This window comes from Hemitrygon akajei, chromosome 17 (genome assembly GCF_048418815.1).
Source record: "Hemitrygon akajei chromosome 17, sHemAka1.3, whole genome shotgun sequence".
Lineage (NCBI taxonomy): Eukaryota > Metazoa > Chordata > Chondrichthyes > Myliobatiformes > Dasyatidae > Hemitrygon > Hemitrygon akajei.
Genome location: NC_133140.1, coordinates 65,997,614 through 66,018,032, shown reverse-complemented (window position 1 = coordinate 66,018,032; position 20,419 = coordinate 65,997,614). Strand labels below are relative to the sequence as shown.

Below are 20,419 nucleotides of genomic sequence, written 5' to 3'. Positions count from 1 at the left end.
AATACGAACGAAAAAGCCAATATATGCAGATCAGATGTCTCCAAAGTTAAGCCTTTTTCTCCAACAATACCAAACAAGGCAGTCAAAGGGTTAGGCTTAAAATTTGCTTTAAAAAGTACAGAAAAAGTTTGGAATACTTCCTTCCAGTCCAAAACATATGGATTAGTGAAGCCTCTCCATTGTTACATCTATCGCAATAGGGAGATAAATCTGGATAAAAACCAGATAGCTTGTCTTTGGACATGTGGGCCCTGTGGACCATTTTGAATTGTAGGAGGGAGTGGTGAGCACATTGTGATGAAGCGTTAACCAATTTAAAAATTTCATTCCAAGACTCCTCAGAAATTGAAATCTGTAAATCTTGTTCCCAGGCATTTTTAATTTTGTCTAAAGGAGCCCAGTATTCTGGGTTTCAACTTTAGTTTTCTAGTTTGACTACAGTATCTGACAGGTCTGGAGGATTAGTGGGTGATTACATATCTCCATAACCAGCTCTAGCAGCCCAGCCCAGCCCAAACCACATGCTTTTTTAAAATAAAAAAAAAATGGAGCTAAAATTTGAGCTCATCTTCAAATGTTGCTTATCTTAGAATTAACCATGAAAGCATCAGGTACAAAAATAATAACCTAATTTGCTCTTGGTGGCTTATGTTGTAAAGAAATAGAAGGGACACAAGCTGAACTTGCATCTGTTTTTAGATTTCCAACATCCTGTGAAATAATTTAAATTTCAAGGTATTAACTGCCACCATATTTTCAAAACAGGAATGCAATCATAATTCTCTAAATCTTTTTTTGTGACAGGTTTCAAGACACTGAGCAGGAGAAGTCCAAAAAATACAATTCCTCCATCTGCTAATCTCATTCAATTCTCAAAAGCTCCCTACAATGACCAGCTTGTGAAATTCTGAACATGGAAAAAAATCACATGCTTCTTATTGTAGAGTCATAAGCACAGTGTAAATTGCTTTTACAAATGAAGCTGCTGTCAAAGGCTTAGGCTTATGTCTAGAAAGAGTTTAACAGAACAAATCTTGTCCAGGATCTGGATAAACATTTCATACAACTTAGCTTCCCAATTCAAATAATGTTTGACAGCTCCACACACAGTGTTGATCAAAATTCTGTCTCTCTGGTCTCTGTTCCATCGCCCAAGATTAAAAACAAAACTTTGCTATTTTCTGCTGAGTCTCCCATTATCACTTTGCTATTTAGTGCCCAATCCAATTTCATTGGCAAGACTTTAGTTTGCAGCAGGGCCTTGCAGACATAAAATGATCATGTTGGTCAAGCCCTGCACAAGTATCAGCTGTACAAAATCTTGGCAACCAGCTAAGCCATGTGTCTCCTGTTTAGTTGGCTATCAAAACTGTTAGAGATGATAAAGAATTCATCAAATCTTGGAACTTAAATAAACAAAAACGCATTAAATGTTTTCTTAAAATTCAAAACGCCAACAAAGATTTTATACTTAATTGAATTTAAAAGCACATAAAATAGTCACATTCAAATGATGAAGGGTCTCAGCCCGAAACGTAGATTGTTTACTCTTTTCCATAGAGGCAGCCTAGCCTGTTTAGCTCCACCAGCACTTTGTGCACGTAGCTTAGATTTCCAGAATCTTCAGACTTCCTGGTGTTTGTGAAAATAATCACATTCCTCTCCACACTGATTAATTAAGATTAATTGAGTCCCTGATCCCATGTCTGAGCTAATCTGATGCAAATTCATCCGGCAGGCACCCTAGAGTCAATATTCAAAATCACCACTACCTCGTTCACCAAAGAGGGAACTACCAGTGAAGGGCAGCCAATGAGTACTGACCTGTATTTGCACAGGAATCCCAAATCTGCTGGCGTGGGTCATGTATTTGGTTCCATGCAAGGCATCCAGCACTTTTTTTGCAAAAAGCCAGTATTAACTGTCAATTTATTTGTACTAGTGCCTCACATTAAATTCTTAATTGCTTCGTGGTTCTTTTATGGTTAGTAGCGTACTGCTTTGGCTCCTCTTAGTTTTTCCCCATCTGCTTGCACCTGCTTGATACACTTGCTATTAAGCCACATACACTTTGTATAGTATAATCAAATGCTTAGCTGATGAAGAGACAGAATGACACCTGAGTGCATTTCTACTGCCAGTCATCTTTCAGGCCAACGTGCTTCCAGTAAGGGGTCACTGGATGATGGACAACTGCAAGATTTTTATCATTTTTTACAGCTGGAGATTCTGAGAACAAATTTTGCCAACATATTTGTTGGTCTTTAGCCCAGATTAGAGACCTGATGATGGAACAGCACTATAATCTGCATTCTTCTTTGCTGCATTGGTGAGCATCACACCTAACAGAAATGTTGCAAATAATTTAACCAGCTCTTTATTGGGTAAATAGCAATTTAGGGAATCCTAAGATGGAAGTTTTTCTTAAGGACCATGTCAGAACTTTGCTGGGAGTTAATTATTTCAGTATTTTGGTTTCGAAGAGAATATCAGTTTGAGTTTTTTTTTGTTACTGCTAAGAAACCTAGGAGGGAATGGTGGGGTTGGGGATGTGAAGAAGAGCAGTGTGGCAGTGGGGGTGAAATTCTAATCAGTTTTTTTTCCCAAAATGAAGGCAGAGTTGTACAGTGGGACTAACCCAGCTGATTCAACCTATCTGAACTTAGTTTCTTTCAGCTTTGGTTACAATCCCCAGAGCCTATCTTGAGTTTCTTCAGTATCACAGCCAATCAGAATTTGGCAGTCATCACTGCATTTTGATGCCATTTACTGTCTCCAGGCTCTGATGTCACATTTACTTTGGGCACTAGGCCATCGATTGCTCCACAAGATTGTAACATGTTCTTGGTGCATAGCAGATGTTTCCCCTGTTAACTGCTCAGACATCACATTGGTTTATTTTGCTGGGGCATTGCTATTCCCATGATGACAGGCATCTTACTCTACATAACCATTATTCTTGCACTTTATTCTAATTTATTGACCAGTATTTTGTTAGTGTTAGACTAATACTTGCCCTTATTAAAATATAATACAGAAAGCAGTTTCCAAGAACCATAGACAAACAGATAAAAGTAGAAATCAGGAATTTACTTCCCTATTGTCCCAATTTCTCCAGCAACTGCACTTTACAGATATCTCACTGAATAAGTCACCATTACAAAAGAAATATTGATGTAAGCTTTGACAGCCTCTGTGATTTATAGGCACTGAGATTCCCAAGAAAAGTCAGGACTTGTCTATTCTAGTATAACTAAGTTTTTAACGTATTTACTGTCAAGCAAACTTCATTGTATTAAAATTTAACTTAATGAACAATGTATTTTCTTTCAAATTTTAATTATTGTCACAAATCCTAGTTAAAAGCTTTTTATTGCTGCCTGTTTTACTTTCTCATGCCCCAGAATTTCGTCAGTATCTTTATTTTGCTTTCTAGACCAGGTGTAACATTGAATTTGATATTCTAGTTTACATTTTTTGTGATTCAGATGCTGCAGTGCTCATGAATAATTTTCTAATCTGATTGGCTGCAGAGATATTTATGCTATAATTTCAATTACTTAACACTTTTTCAGCAAGTAAACAGAGTAAAACAAGATGACCTTTAGCTATATATTCTAAATATTCAAATGGTCACCCATGGGAGTGCCTCACACAGCCTGCCTTATGGACCATTACTGGAGAACTGGAACACATTGCCTTTGGAGTGTTCTTCAGTTAAAAAATAATAACTATTCTCATCAGTATATCAGAAATATAAGTTACTACATTGCCCAAATCAGGAATTATAATCTACTATCACAAATCCCCTATCAATCTCATTGGGAAAGTAAAATTAGTGAAATAATTTTGGATTTGGAGAGAAAGAAGAGACAGCAGTAAAAGGCTTTTCAATTGTTCCTGTCTGTGCCCTGTTGTTCGTTAGGTGGAAACCTTGCCACTTCTTTGGCATTTATTGTTTTTTATGAGTCTGAGAGGCTAGCTTAATGCTCAACCTTGCACGGATGGAAAGAATGCAAGGAGCCAGCCAGATTCGAACCAGGGACCACTTACCTTGAAGGCCAGTGTGAATGTCACTAAACCGCTGGCCAGCCAAAAGGCTTTTAAGTAGCATTTTAAAAAAAATCTCTAACAATAGTTCAAGTTTGAAAGTGAACTACTCACACCCTGAACCCTGTGATCATTTGTCTCCCAGATCACCATAAACCATGATCACAACCTTGGAAAAGAGCACCAAGTACTTAATCATACAATATTCAGCCAGTTCTACCTGAAGCTGTAATGAAGTTTTCAGAAAGTGTCAACAACCAAACGGATTATCGGTATGCCTTTGCTGTGCCAAATTGTACAACCATTGGGTGCACCAGTATGTGTTCAAAAAATACCCGGATCTTGCCAATAGGTGCCATCCTAAAATAGCTACTGTACATTGTAAATTAGTTTACTGTTATGACATATACTGACATACAGTGGAAAACTGTTTTGCCTATCATTCATACAGATAACTTTTTCCACAATAGTGTATTGAGGTAGTGCAAGGGAAAACAATAAGTAGTAGTACAGTGGAGGCAGAGATTGAGGTGCAAGACCATAATGAGGGAGAATGTAAAGTCAAGAGTCCATTTTACCATACGAGTGGACCAAGCAGGCATCTAAAAACAGAAGGATAGAAGCTTGTGTTAAGTGCTTTTAGGCTTCAGTATCTACTGCCTGATGGGAGGAGACAGAAAGGAGAACATCCGGGACAGTAGGGTCTTTGAATATTTTAACTGCTTTGGCAAAGCATGGAGGGGAGGCTGGTTTTCATGATGTACTGAGTTGTAACTACAATTCTCTGCAGTTTCTTGCTGTGCCAGGCAGAACGTTCACCATACCAGTTCATGATGCATCGGGATAGGATGTTTTCTGTGGTGCATCAACAAAAATTAATGCAAGTCAAAGGGGGCACACAAAATTTATTTAGTCTCTTTAGCAAGTCAAGGTGCTGGGGAGCTTTGCAAATTCCAGCATAAATCCCACTGCAAGCCCATAGATAGGCCTGTTTCTTTACTGGAAGAGAGAAAATTCTAAGCCAATTTATTGAAAACCTGTTAGAGAAACATTAATTACAAATGAGCTTCAGTCACTGTTTTTATTTAAATGAAATGTGGTAAAAGGAAGCACTTAACATACGAACTGAGTGTTGGGAAACCTGGCAACAATACTGGGAAGTGTTCAACTCTTTTACAGCATGCTGCCTCATATTAACCAGTATTAATTAACACAACTTCAAGATGAAAATTATGAAACTCAGGGACAAAGCAGAAGTTTTATTAATAACGGAGTACCTGATTTGTGTTAACAACTGTTCTAAGTGATCATATTGTTTGAAAATAGAATTAAGTGAAGTGATATTTTCTATAACTTCCACTGTACTAAGAGGAATGTAAGATATATTTATTCAAAGCAATAATGGAACTTAATGCGTTTCTTTGTACAATTTGGATCCTGAATTTAGATTTAGATTTAGATTTCCTGAATAGAAATCTAAAAGGTGTCACTTTTTGAATGTTTATATCTCAAGCAATAATATTGGTCAGCAATTCAAACTGAATATTAACCTTTTTTACTTCTTTCCCCTTTTTTTTCAATGCTGCTGAAGGGCCATTAAACTACTAAACATGGGAGCAGAATTAGCCATTCCTCCCATTGAGTCTGCTCTGCCATTCCATCATGGCTGATTCATTATCCCACTCAACCCCATTCCCCTGGGCTTTGCTGTTGCCATTTGACCTTTCTAATCAATAAACTGTCAACCTCCACTTTAAATATACCCAATGACTTAGTGTTAACCTGTCAGTGCTGTCATCTAGCGTTCAATTGGTGGAATGACAGGATTGGAGCAGCTGCACACTGTTGGGAACTGTGCCATTAATTTGCGGAACATATCGCTCAGGATTTTTGGGCTATATATGTGTTTTTTTTGCATGACTATGTTTTTTTGTTCATTATTTTGAATGTGCTGTGTATGTTTTGCACCTTGGCCCCAGAGGAACCATGTTTCATTTGGTTGTATTCATTTATTGTTGAATGATAATTAAAATTGAACTTGATTTGATTAACTCAATGACTAAATGTTAAATCTTTATTCATCTCCATAGATGCTGGCTGACCTGCTGAGTTCCTACGGCATTGTGTGTGTATTGGAAAATTAAACGTGCTGCATTTATTGAAATTGTTATCATTCTTTTTAATTAATTAATGACAATCCATTTTTGATTAATCAAAAAATAAACACCTATTTCCAATCTAAATATTCCCCTTTTAACTTCTCATCCCTCATTTCCTTTTTCACATTGGAGATAAAATTGAATATCCTGAATATTTTACCATTTTTATTCTCTCATTTAGTCCGCAGAAATTATTGCTTATGCAATTAATTACAAAAGTTTAATCTTAACACATACAAAGATACAATATGACCTGTATTAATAAGGATTACCTGTTCCATAGCTACACTGATAACATCAGCGTGTCATTCCTTGAATTTCAGTGCACATTAATCTTAATTTAATCAACGGTTAACTGACTGGTCAGAAAAAAACAATTTTACTTGACTGGAATGCAAGTGCTAACCAATCCTTTGAACGCATTTTAAAGACTGAACCTGGAAAATTGCAAATTAAAAGTCATGGGTTAAGTGTAAAGTAATAGTTCCCTAATTGCGTAACGGAGCTGAAATTAAAACACGGATAATCTATAACTTTAACTTAAAGGCCAATTCTGCTTTCTTTTCTTCTGAAGGTTCTAATTGCTGTTGAGTAAAGCAAGATCCACTGGTGTAGTGCTCCATTCTGTACCTCAGCTATGGAATCATTCTTTTTGTGTCAATCCAGATAGAGAGAGTTTATTGATTATCGAACAGCTTTGAACAAAGGCTGAATATTGCATCATCCGAAAGCCAGTCCTGTAATTTACAATATGAATCACCAGACAATTATACTGAGGTATGTAATATCCAGAACTGCATCAGGTGGTCAAGCAGCAATCTTTTTGACCTTATGCTCAACAACACAACTGTCACAGGCTCATGAAAACATTCACAGAAGTGAATAACTTAGATTGGTTCTTTATAAAGAAAAACTTTTCCCTCTGCTGTTCTTTACCACTATGCCAAAAGGTGGAATAATCTAGAAAAGACTTAGCAGCCCTAGGTTGGACAATGAGGGGAAATTGTTCAACAACAGAATTCTATGACTCCAGTCACAGATCATTGTCAAACCAAGAGCCCAACTTGGTGAAGAAGCACAATACCAGCAATCACACAAACTAAGCGGATGGGTCCTATCAGCATCGTCAACAGAGCTCTATGAAGAGGGGTTTCTCGCAGGTCAGCGGTGATTATTTAAAAAGAGAGCTTTGTGGGCATTTGTCCATTGTAGAGGGCCTATCACCGGTGTCAACAGAGCTCTGCGAACTATATAAAAGTAACAGAAGGGATAAGCAGAGCTGCCATCGGTGGAGCAGCCATTGTCTGGGGTAGGCCAGTGCCGAGAGTAGAAGCAACAGGCTTTGGCTCAGAACAGGATTTGCTTCTGTGTAAAGCATCTGTAAAGGTTTCCTCCTTGTTTTTTTTTCCTCTTACCGTACTATTTGAATAGCTGTGGTGCGCTCTTCATGCCTGATGTTGTAGAACTGGGAGACCCTGAGTCTCTCGAGGAACTACATTTGTGTGAGGTGCATCTGGCGGCAGGTTTCTTGAAGATCGTGGGAGGGATCTGGAGCAGTAACTGGATGACTTTCGGCTTTTCCGGGAGAGTGAGGAGATAATTGATCAAAGCTACAGGGAAGTAGTCACCCCAAATAGCTGGGTGACGGTCAGGAGAAATGGAAATAGAGCAGAACACACCTGTGGCCATTCCCCATAAAACTAAGTATACTGCTTTGGGTACATTTGTGGGGGGGGGGGGGGGGGTGGGTGACCTCCCGGGAGAAGGCCATGGCGACCAGGTTACAGGCTCCGAGCATGGGTCTGTGGTGCAGATGGGAACGAGTGAGAAGAAGGGAGTGGTAGTGATAGTGGACTCAATAGTGAAGGGAACAGACAGGAGAGTCTGTGGTCGTGAACAGGACACCCGGTTGGTATGTTGCCTCCCAGGCACCAGGGTCAGGGAGACTCTCGGGTCTGAAATAGTTTTTGCATGGTTAATCAAAGTAGAAGGAACCACTCTATTTTGAGGGGCATGATGGTGGCTGTTATTGTTGAGCTGTAAGTATGTGTGAGTGAGTTTCCAATAAACACCATGTCCGAGGCTACCATCTGGTTTCTGTTGTATTAGAAAGTCCAGTAACAGGAAGCAACAATTCTTCTCCATCTCCATTTTAAATTGAAAATCTGGATGTATACTGTTCAGATGGTTGTAGAACAGTTGGAGTCCCTGGAGTCCCTGAAGGTGTCATTGATGTCTCTGAAGAAGCATCTGAAGTAAGGGCGATGAAGTCAGAGCCCTCTCCTCGAATCCTCCATATAGAAATTAGCAATTGCTAGTGACAAGGGCGATTCCATTCCCATTCCGTTCATTTGTTCATAGTGGTTCTGCTTATAGAGGAAGTACATTGATGCAAGTATGTGTTCAAAAAGGTCAATGAATCAATCCTTGACCGCAGGAGGATCAATGGGAACTCTCGTGAACAAGGACACCACACTCAATGCCTCAGGAACACCTTCTTCCCCTCTGCCATCTGATTTCTGAATTCCGAATTGACATTGAACCCATGAACGCTACCTCACTACCTTTTTATTTCTATTTTCTGCACTGCTTAATTAATTCAACTATTTAAAATACATATGCCTACTGTAATTCATTTTTTTTCTATTATGTATGGTATTATACTGCTGCCTCAAAGACAACAAATTTCATGACATATGCCAGTGATATTAAACCTGATTTTGAATGATAGCCAAAAATATTGACCAGTTTCAATTCCTAAGGCACCCATAGCATACATGCCAACTGCTTGTCAATTCAATTAAATTCTGTATAACAATAGGAATATAATGATTGTGGGGAATATAAGGAAGACTATGGGCCCTGGAAACTTGCTAGCTACCAATGAACCAGAAAAAGACTTGCCTTCAGCAAATCTGTCACATAATATATACTTAAAATTTAGCCCATACTGTGGTAGACTGCTTTACTATGTCTTACTCACACAAACTAAGAAAATATAATTTGGCCAGTTACATCCTCGTCATCTTCTCTGATCATTGGAAAATCTATAGAGAACCATAAATAGTCATTAAGTCATGCCTGCTCACAAATAACTTACTCAACAATACTCAGTTCAAATTTGGCTCCAGAATTTATTGTGACCTTGATACAGAAAAGAGAGCAAAGCTAATAAAAAGAGTGATGGGAATATCTTCTCTTAATATTAGTGCAATCCCTAAGTATGTATTACACTAAAAGCCCTGGAAAAACTGAAATCAGTGGGAGGAAATGGAACTCTTCCAGTGGTTGGAATCACATCTAACACAAAATTGTCATGGTGTTCTGTCTGTCATCATTGTGGGACAGTCATTACTGCAGAAGTTCCCAGGGAGCATATATTATTCAACCATTTTCATTAATTTCATCTATTCCCTTCACTCATTTAACAGTCAGCAGCAAAGACACTCTGATATTTTTGCACTGTTCAATATTGTTCATGACTTCTCAAATAATAAAACAGTCCTTTGGACTTTCTAGCACAATCTGGACAACCGTAAACTGGGCTGAAAAGCAGAACTAACATTTTCACTACATAAATGGTGAGGCACTGCGGAATCAAACCATCTCTCCTAGACTTTCACCACCAGCAACTATGCCACATCAGTTACCATCAATGTCATGAGAGTTACTGGATCAACCACACCATCTCCATGGCTACACAAGTAACACAAGATCTGTAGTGCACTGCAGAAAATTATTCATCTGCAGTCTGCACCAAGTGAATCATGCATGATGAAATATTAATTCCCCACATGCGAGCAGTCAAAATATTCATGAGGATTGACATAACTGAATTGAACATTTTTTTATGATTTCAACTGTCACTATATAAGAATATAAATCATGGAAGTGGGGAAAAAGATCAGCCACTTCTGGATCTTGCTTGACCATTGAATAAGGTCTTAAATGATTCAATCTTTGACCTCAGGTCCACATTCCTGCCTGATTCCCACAGTCTGAAAATCAATTTTGCCTTAATAAACTTAATAATTCATATATGATAGCAAATGTTAACAACTTTCTACAGAAGAAATTTCTCCTCATCTCCTTTTTTAAGCAGCTAACCTTTTTTCCATGAAAATATCCGGTTCAAAGATAAACTTATGTTTTCTTTGACCTATGCAGTGTCTGTTTTTTTTCCCTATAATCTTTTAGTTTTAAGGCCTAGTGGAATGGCAAGATGGAGATAGGTCAAATGGCCTAATTGCGGACCGGACTCATTGGGCCAAATGGCCTAATACTGCTCCTATACCTTATTGTCTTATGGAGATGCATCTCTACCAAAGGTGCTGTAAGACACTCCTTCCTTCTACTACCCTGCAGGTCACCCTTGGGAAAGGTGTAATTTCCACTTGGGAAATTCTCTAATTTCCTAAAGAAAAAAGATATAAACTTAAATTTGAAAGATCGACATAGAAAACTGCTTATATATTAATTCACCCATCTTAGGGAACTAATCATAATTTTGTACAAAGGCACATCAGCACAAAGACACAAAATTAACCCAATCTTCAAAAAGCTCGAGAGAAATGAGCTTTAAATATGACCCTCTTCACCATCAGAGAAAGCTCAAAAAGATATTCAGGAAAACACTGGGAACTTTCTCCTGATCTTTCATGGAAATTAAATATTCACTAATGATGCATCACTATCGTTATGAATTTGATGCATTACCTAACCTCGAGCATACTCTACAATCTACCATTAGTTAGATCTTTTGCCCATGATCAATAAAATTGAGCAATAAAATATAAATAGTTTTTACATTATTGGTAAACTTTCTACTGAGTGAAAAATCATCCATACCTAACCTGTTTCAATATTTTATAATTATCTTTTACCACAGTCTTCACTGCTTATTCTGACACATTATTCTACACATTACGATGGTACACAAGGATGATCCCAACCAAGGACTATGGGATGAAGTAAGATTAAACAAGTTGGGACACTCCTCTCTGGAATTTAGAAGAATCAGAAGCAATCAAAATGAAACAAATAATTTTAGTCAGGATAAATATCGAGAGGATATTTTCTCTCATGGAGTAGTCCAGAACCAACAGGCATTGCATCAGAATAAAGTGGTGCAAATTTAGAACTAGCATATTAAAAAAATCTTCTAATCTTATTCATGCATCTCCCTGAAGAAGATGGCAGAGTCTGTCATCAAAATACCAGTTACAGTCAATGCCTGGAAGCCTGAGAAGAATTTATTTGTCATACATGCCGGAAAAGCACTAGATCCTTTTTCATCTTCTAATCTTCTCTCAAAGGGCTGTGAACCTTTCAATCTCTTTGGCACAGAGAGCTGTGGGGCAAAGCACCTGTGTATATTTAAGGCTAAGATAAATAGATATCTAATTAATAGGTGAATCAATAGTAATGGAGATCGGGAGGAAAGTAGATTTAAAGAATATCAGATCTGCCATGATCCAGTTGAATGATGGACCAGATTAAATGGAGTTAAATAGTCTATTCCTGCTCCTTCAGTTCTTAGGGTCTTTACTCTGGGTTTTAAAAAAATTAGAAACAGTGCAGATAGCCAAACATATATCAAGTTCAGAGATGTAAAGGTTCGAATAGAGAAGTCATCATGTATATCCAAGTAATCATTAAGCATTAGCACATATTGACCACTGCCAACTTATAGATAATGAACTGAGATGTTGTTTTAAGTCCCAGAGTAACTTTAAGGACAAAATAGAATGAAAACATTGCATGCTTTTGTAAAGTATCAGAAGTAACATACTGACAATAAATATATAGTGGGACATCTGCACTGACTCCTGGGAATCTTCGGCCCATGATCACTTCAAGTGGAGAAGGAGAAGGAAACTGTACTCAAAATCCGGAGGTCATGAATTAGGACAGCATGGAAAACCTGAACTTGGGGCAGGAGCATCACACTTCATAAACAATCCATCCATCTGTCCAATCATGCATATCCTGGATGAGTTTCCACAATGGCTTCATTAGCCATCTTGGAACTCATGAAGCTCAAGTGAAAACAAGCCATCTTTGATGCCAAGGGAGCTCCCTGAAAAGAAGAATTCTACTTTATATATTTTAGAGATCCAGTTCCTTGGCAAAACAGCTATTCAAATCTTCACTGCATCACAAGTTCTGTAGACCAGGAAGGCTCCCTCCACAGATTGTGTGGCAGGTTAGTCAACTCTATCAGGTTGGTTGTAGGGCAGCTTCATTGAACCACATTATTCCAGCTCTTGTCAAAAGTAAAAGCAAGATATTCATTCTAATGTGAAGTGAAAAAATGTAGATGTCAGATGAGGAAGGGACAAATTTTACACCCCAGGGCATGCCTAAGGTCTTCCTATATGAAAGCAATTTTCACCTTGCCCTGATATTGCTTCAATTTGATTTCTGTCTTTATCCATTTGTGCTTCTGTGAGACATTTTGTCCCATTTCTCCATTAAAGACAATACTATAATTACTATTGTTAACTCCGTCAGCAATGCCATCAATTTTACTGTGACTTTAACCTTTCAAGATCAATCCTCTAAGTACTTACAATCATTGTATTTGTGTGGGGAGTTAAGCAAAGGCTATAAAACTTTGAAGTCAGGTAAAAAAAATTCAATAGCTATATACGGGTAATATCTGTGGCACTCTTGCTCTGTGCTTCAAACCAGTCATGGGCAACAATAGGTGAAATCAACTTGCATACATGAATATACTTATGCACCTTCTTGCATCAATAAATGTCTACAATTCAATCAGTAGTCTGCATTCATTTTTCATCATCACATGGAATACAAAGCATAAGAAATAGCTGATGCTTCAATTAAATTTATAATTTCATTTGATGCAGTCAAGTGTACAGTAAACAGTGTCCTTACTCTTTATCCAACCATGTCCGTTTTTCATTACTGTCAGAGTGCAACAATACACTGCAAAGTGGAGTAAGCTACAACTATGACTTTAAGAATTAAATGGGCAATGCATCAAACATTAACATTAACACTCTTCTGTCTTTTTATTAAATACTGACTAGCACTAAGATCAACTGGGAAAACATCTAACAGATAAAAGCTTTGGATTCTGGTGATTTTGTGATCCAGAGTTTCTTCAGAAGTCAAAAATAGAGCTTACTTAGAAAGTGAGTAATTGTAACTATAGCTATTTTATTAGGTGTTCACAGCAAACTATGGTAACCAACTCACTAAGGGAGAGAGAGAGAGAATGTGAAGGAGGAGAACAAAGAAAAGAGAAACAAAGGAGCTCAAACACGAAAGATAACTAGACATTCCATGATAACAAATAGCCTATGGAATAACCAGGCTCCAGTGGTGTAATACCAGCTGTAGGAAAACTAAGAAACTTCTAGAAAAATACAGTATCAGCTATACTAAAATTACTGAAAATTCACTGAACAATCACACGCATATAGGTGATTATATAATCACACATATATGAATTACAAGCAAGCGTGGAAAAAGTCAAACTATGAGGAGAAAATATCAATATTACACACTCATCTAATAGGATCTAAAAACACTGCAGATGGCAATAATAACCTTGATGTTTCCACATGGAGTAATTTCATGAAATTATCCCATGTGCATTTTCCAAAAAGGCTAAAGTAACTGTTGTGAAATGGGAGATTAAAATTTATGTGAAGGTATTGAACATTTGATTAGTGAAGTTTATAAGTTATTATGACCAGCAGCGTCAGTGGGGAAAGTCAGCATCATATTTATAATAAGAACTCCATATTACCTTATTCCAGGGAGATCTGAATAAGTTCAATTCATGGAGCACTTTAATAAATACCTCAAGTGCAACCAAATAACATATAACACAACATATTTCAAAATAAAAATTACATATTTTACTTCTATGTGAATAGTTCATATGTTTAGTTACTTATCCACACTTTACATGTGTTGTTTGGACTCTCTACTGAAAAGTATGTAGTAACACCACCCTCTTTTGTTTTTGCTCTCTCTTTTCTAGGAGCTGGCTGTACTTGAACACCTCAACATGATCTCTCAAGCTGCTGAGGTGCTAACCTTAACGCTGCTGCCAGAAGGTAGATAATAGCAACTAGACAGTTGTTCCCTGAGGAACAGGAAGGTCATAGATACAAGCAACTGGCTCAGAACTATATCGTTGATGGCTTCATAAGGAATAGTGTCAGGGTCTTATTCCTGCCACTTCTGAAAGAAATGTTACAGCATTCATTTTAACAGATGGGGCTGTGCTGTTGGCAAATTTTCCTCAGGATCTAGTAAAAAGTGGCCAACCAGAAGGTTATGATAATGGGTGCGCCAAAATGTGGTTTGACTCAAGCAAACTAGGTTTTAAGTGTTAATTTATATCAAAACCTGGAGGTTTTCGTAGACAACAGCTTGAATACAGCATTATAGGACTATGTGAAAAAGTACTTGAAGCTTGTTTCACCTTCCCTCAATAAGATGCCATGGAATTTAGGAAATTTGTTCTAACTATTTGCCTTCAAAGCTCATTAACATAAAACAGAAGGACTAGTTGCTATACACAAGTAAGACTCGGGAACTATTTGTGAAATGAATATGAGACATGAAGTCAGACCCCAATAATATTAGCAAGTTCCATTCCACACTGCCCCAATGCTGGATCTCTTACAGGAAAAGCTATTTGTGGCAAACTAACCACTTTGCAAAGCATATCCGACAAAGAGTTGGCAATTAAAACGCCTGCTTTATTTGAAATGATAGTGTCAAAAACACCATGAATGCAAGTTTCTTGTGTAGGTCCAACCTTCACATTGAGGAGATGGAAAATACTGCTAGAATATGCTGTTTTAGGTTTGAGTTGGAATGTCCAGTTATTTAAAGATAATTTGATGCTTATGTTATTTCAGTTACAGGTGGGAAACCAGATGATATTCATAATGTGGAATTACCATTTATAGAGAAGCAATAAGCGTTCCTGCTGTGGCCCAGTAAAAGGCATTAAGGTTCTGTCAGCTGTGTAAGTCTAGGGAAGAGAATCCCTGGCCCCACTAAATGTGTGAGATTGAGATGTGAGGCTATTACAAAATCCCCGTTTGTGTGGATGCTGTGTGATGTGTTACCCTGTTACAAATCAATACCACAAAATAGCAGACGTACACCACGTAAAATTAAACCATTTAGCTTTATCATTCTTAATTTGACTACAGGGTTACAAAAAGAAAAGGGCCCATTTTAACGAAAGAGTGCACGAGTTGCAGCTCCTGGTTTCCCCTTCGATCTCCCCGGGCTTCGTCGGCTCATGCCTCTGCTCTGGCTTATTGTCTCTTCATCTCCCACCGAACAAAAGACCCAGATCATGTTGGTGTTAGGCACACGGCTTGAAACACACTCCCCTCACTGGATGGCTCACATTCCAAAGCACCCGCTATCTATAACCATAACCCCAACACTTCTTCTACAGAAAGACCATTACTTTATCAGTGAAACCTTTCCCAGGGTGTTACACACACTAGTCGACTATTGATAACTCTGCTAACTAACATACTCCTGACATTTATTGGCCATGTAGCAAAGATTTTGTCTGTGCTCTTTAGTCATTTGCTAATCAAATATCCTTCTTGAAGAGAAGAGACAGAAATAGGTTCTCCTTGAGGTCAAGATACTTGAGACAATATAGCTGACAATTGAAAGCTTGAAACCAAGTCAAACACAACATTGGTAAACCAACATCCTAACCAGAATGGACAGCAGTACACAAGGTTAACACAGATGTGCAGCTAATCTGGATCATTAACAAAATCTAGGCAGATGCACATGAAATTGTTTTTCTTTTCACTTTGTTCTTGTTAGATCTATAAGCAACAATTTGAATGGATTATGGACACAGTAACTGCAGGACAAACCTTGTCAGTGTTTTGACAAGGGCAGCTGAGTAATCAAAAGAGGCCTTGAGTAACTTAGTAGTTTGTTCTTAGATCATAGAACCATAAGACATAGGAGCAGAATTAGGCCATTCAGCCCATTGAGTCTGCTCCACCATTCCATTATGGCTGATCCCAGATACCACTCAACCCATACACCTGTTCTTGATGACAAGATTCCAGTGATCAGATGATATTTTGAAGAAATGAATACAACATCTAGGGACTAACAATAAAATTATAATGCATTTAAGATGCTAGTGTTCATAAAATAATACTGATACACATAAAATTAGCTCATTTTACAGAATCTTTCCAGAAAAATAAACATGCTAAATTCATATTATCTAAGATATTCTGTTAAGATGTATAACAACAACAGTGATGCTTTACGACTCCAGATATCTTATGATTCCTTCTGGGAAACAGTTTTTGGCTACAGATTTAACTCACCAGTGGGGGATGCTTCCAGAACATGGCCAACGTACGGTCCTTCCCTGAAGAGGGGTTTGTTATCATTCTGATCGATAATAGTGATATACAGGGTGGCTGGTCCTTCAAGAAGTTTTCCACTGGGATCAGTAATTTCGACTTGCAGCTATTTGAAGCAGAGATGAATTGAGTGAGTTAAATTACTACAGTGACAGAAGCATGTGCCAAAAATCTTTCACATCAGCAATTTTCTTTCAACAAGCCCCAGGCTGGGTTAACAAGTTAGTCTCCTGGGAATTCCACCAGATATAAGGAACAATCTAAATGTTTCTTAGCTCACAACAAATCAATTCACATTTAGATTGCACTTGTCCTGTTTGCAATTGGCTGCATACATATGCAGAAAAAATACTTTCCACTTACGGCATAAAGGTCTACCAAACGTTTGTGTTTGAGTTTATATTCCTTCCAGCAAAGAGGGCCAATTGAATTGGAAGGAAGATGGCTGCAGAGCATTACAGAAGAGAAACAGAGACACAGAGACCATTTAGTATGTTGTGTTTTTCTTTTTTAGTGGGCTTTTGAAACATATTCCAACTAGCCCCATTCCTCTCACATTTTTCCAATAGACTTAAAATTTCTTTTTCAATATTCCATCTAATTTCATTAGGCAAGTAATGAAGGGATTTGCTGCCACCATGTTCTTAAGCTTAGCCAAGTCTTTTGGTGACATGGATGAATGAAGCCTCTTACAGAGACGTTAACACTTATCACCATCTCTGTTAAAAGAGCAGAGTGATAAGAAAAAGTCAATGATTTGGGTTAACATAATGCAGTACTTCTAGATTAATGGAATGATCATACAGATCACTGTTACTTATTTTTCCTCTCTTGAAATATAAAGACACATTCAATCTGAACTACTGATTTAATAACATTCTCAATTTTAGTTCAGAAATTTCTGAGTTCAACCTTCAGTCTGAGGCATCCTTTATTGAGGGGTTACTAAACTGAAAGAGGCCTTCACATAAGCTACTGAAGTGCTGAACGTCGGTATTCTGGTGGTTTGGCACTTTGTGAAGGAAAACAAGGAACTTTCTTAATGAAGTGGCTCAGGTTCCTTCCTCAATCAAGGCCGTCAACAGACTAAAGGAGAGAAGTCATTCTGGACTGACTAATGAGCAGTACTGTGCTTGCAGTATGTTGCTCAGTCAGTTCAATTGCAGTGTGCTTTCACCTATTGCACCTCCACAGTCAGTACTACTGATGCAGAATGTCACAATACTGTCAGCGGTGATCTAAAGGTGATTTCAAGGAGGGGGATCCGAGAATAAGCTGGATGAATTTTGCTTTCTGAAGCTCATCTTTCATTCTTAGCTGCAGAAACTGCTGACAAATTCTGAGAAAATATAAGCCCAGTATCTGCCTAAAACAGTTTAACTTGTCTTTTCCAGGGGGTTTCTTTATCGGGAACTGTGCCTTAGGTTAACATATGCAATGCATCTAATACCTTTCACAATGCACACAAGACAAGTAATGAAGAAAAAGGAGCTGAGAAATTCAACAGTGGCAGAATTCATTCACAGACTGAGTGCAGGCTCTCCCACTGCAACATGTTAAAATGTTGCACCAATTTTAAGCCAAAAAGAAAAAAGGAATGGACTCAATACAACAATAATGTCTCCATTTGTGTCTTTTTGTTCCATTTCCTGCATGTAAGAATTGCTGGGTACAATTTAAGGCCACTTTTGCTTATTTTCAGTAGTGATAACATCACAAAAGCTAAATACTAGCAGTTTGGAAAGAAGTTAGTAGAGAAAACAAAGCACAATAGAAACACTGGCTCTGATTAGTTTAACCATTGTGAAAAATGTGTTTGAATAATTAACTGAATATTTTGAAGCTTCATTCCATAATGCTACCATAAACCTTTAACAGTGAAACTACTTATTATTTTATTTTAGTTATTTCCACAGGCGTATTCCATGAAGTTTATTTTCCCTTTAATTTTTTTTTTTAGGAACTGTTCAATGAAACCTTAAAACAAATACACATTTTCATATGGGAGCCACAGAATGTTTGAAAGCTGCACAGAATATTGAGAACCCAATTACTATATGATATTTAGAACCCTCTGGAAACCATATTTTTATTATTATTTTAAAGGTAGGATTGAAACTTCTCTGTGCATAATTGTCTCTGGGTATTGAAAGCAATTTACCTTGGCATTCCCATCATGATAGGTCATACTAATCACTGATGAATAGTTGGAGTTAAAAATATTGCTACAATAACATTACTTTCCATAAATACATATTTGAGGAACCTGTTGCAATATTAATGGAAAAATCAAATGATAATGACCTCAGAAATATGCAATTACAATAGATTGAATCACAGCAGGGAAAGTCACCAATCAAAGATAAACATTATTGCAATGAATCTGCTTCCCTCATGCTTATGCCCAGACACATCAACCAGAATTTTCAAGTTTGCTGCTGCCTGTTTTCCAGTAAATACTATCAAATGTCAAATAAATTGCAATTGGGCTTCCAGACGGGTACAGGTATCAAATTTAACTGATGTTTCGGTGACAAACTCTGCCATCTTCGTCTGGGACGATTCTTGGGCACGTCTTAGTCCAGTGGTACTTATACCCCTGCCATTCATCCCTCCGGGTATAATTACCACCCGGACTAGACATGCCCAAGCATCATCCCCGATGAAGATGGCAGTTTGTCATCAAAACCACGGTTAAAATCAATACCTATACCCAGCTGGAAACCCGAGAAGAGTTTATTTGTCATATACACTGGGAAAACAATAGATCCTTTTCCGCTGTCAATTGTGTTTTATTGGGTCCCTGTCAGTCTCATCTTCTCTCCTTCCATCAAAATTTATATATAAGCAGGCATGGGAGTGTAAAGAGCACTGATAGATGCAAAGTATATTTAAGTGGAGGGAAAATAAAATCTTTGCTCTATTTTATGCCATTAAATCTTTTTGAAATTCATTTGCAAGGCCTCGCACCAGGGATGCTAGTGGATGCTCAAATGCTTCTTTTTTTTTCATTGGAACTTGTGAAACTTCTCTGAAAGATTAAAAAAAGTGTCCACCTTCCTCAACAGAATTCTGGAGTGATGCTCAGTGAACAAATAGATGCATTTATAGAACTTCATGGGAATGTTTTAAATTTTAAGAGGCATAGATAAGGTGGATAGGCTTTTCCTCAGGGAGGAAGAGTTTAAAACAAGGGATGAGAGCAAAAGATTTAAAAGTGACCTGAGGTGAAACTTTTTCACACTGAAGGTGGTGAGTATATGGAATGAGCTGCCAGAAGAAGTGGTCGGGGCAGATACAATAGTATCATTTAAGAAGTACTTGGATAGGTACATGGAAGGTCAGATCTTAGAAGAATATGGGTCAAATTCAGGAAACTGGGACTAGCTGGATATACACATTATTTGGTATGGAATGCTTGAGTAGAAGGGCTTGTATTTATGCTGTATTGCTCTATGACCCTATAACAAACAGTAAAAGGAAAGATTTGAAATTACTTGGTAACTTTCATGTATTCCAGAAATTACAAAGCAAACAATGAAGCACTTTAAGCGACATGGGTATTCTCTTCTATAAATTCCAAATCACTGGAGCTAAATTTGTGATCACAAGGACAACTCCTCTGATAGAGCAGTTTGCCGCAATTCTCTACTGAAGTGACCACCTGGATTCACTTGCTCTTTGCATGGGTCTTGAACCCAAAACCTTCAGTTTCAGAGTGCAGAGCCTACATTCTGACATCGCTGACCACAGAAAAGCAACAAGATCTGTAGAAATCCGGCATGAAGTGAAAATCTG

The 20,419-nt window shown here is 37.7% G+C and overlaps 1 protein-coding gene across 1 annotated transcript in view; it reads right to left on the bottom strand.

The window, feature by feature from the left end:
• The window catches only part of cdh13 (cadherin 13, H-cadherin (heart)), a 1,114,993-nt gene that overhangs the window by 518,050 nt on the left and 576,524 nt on the right, over positions 1-20,419 (bottom strand). Inside the window, exon 6 of the mRNA XM_073070318.1 lies at positions 16,583-16,727. Within this exon, the coding sequence (XP_072926419.1) occupies positions 16,583-16,727 (145 nt within the window). The remainder of the gene's footprint in view (positions 1-16,582; positions 16,728-20,419) is intronic.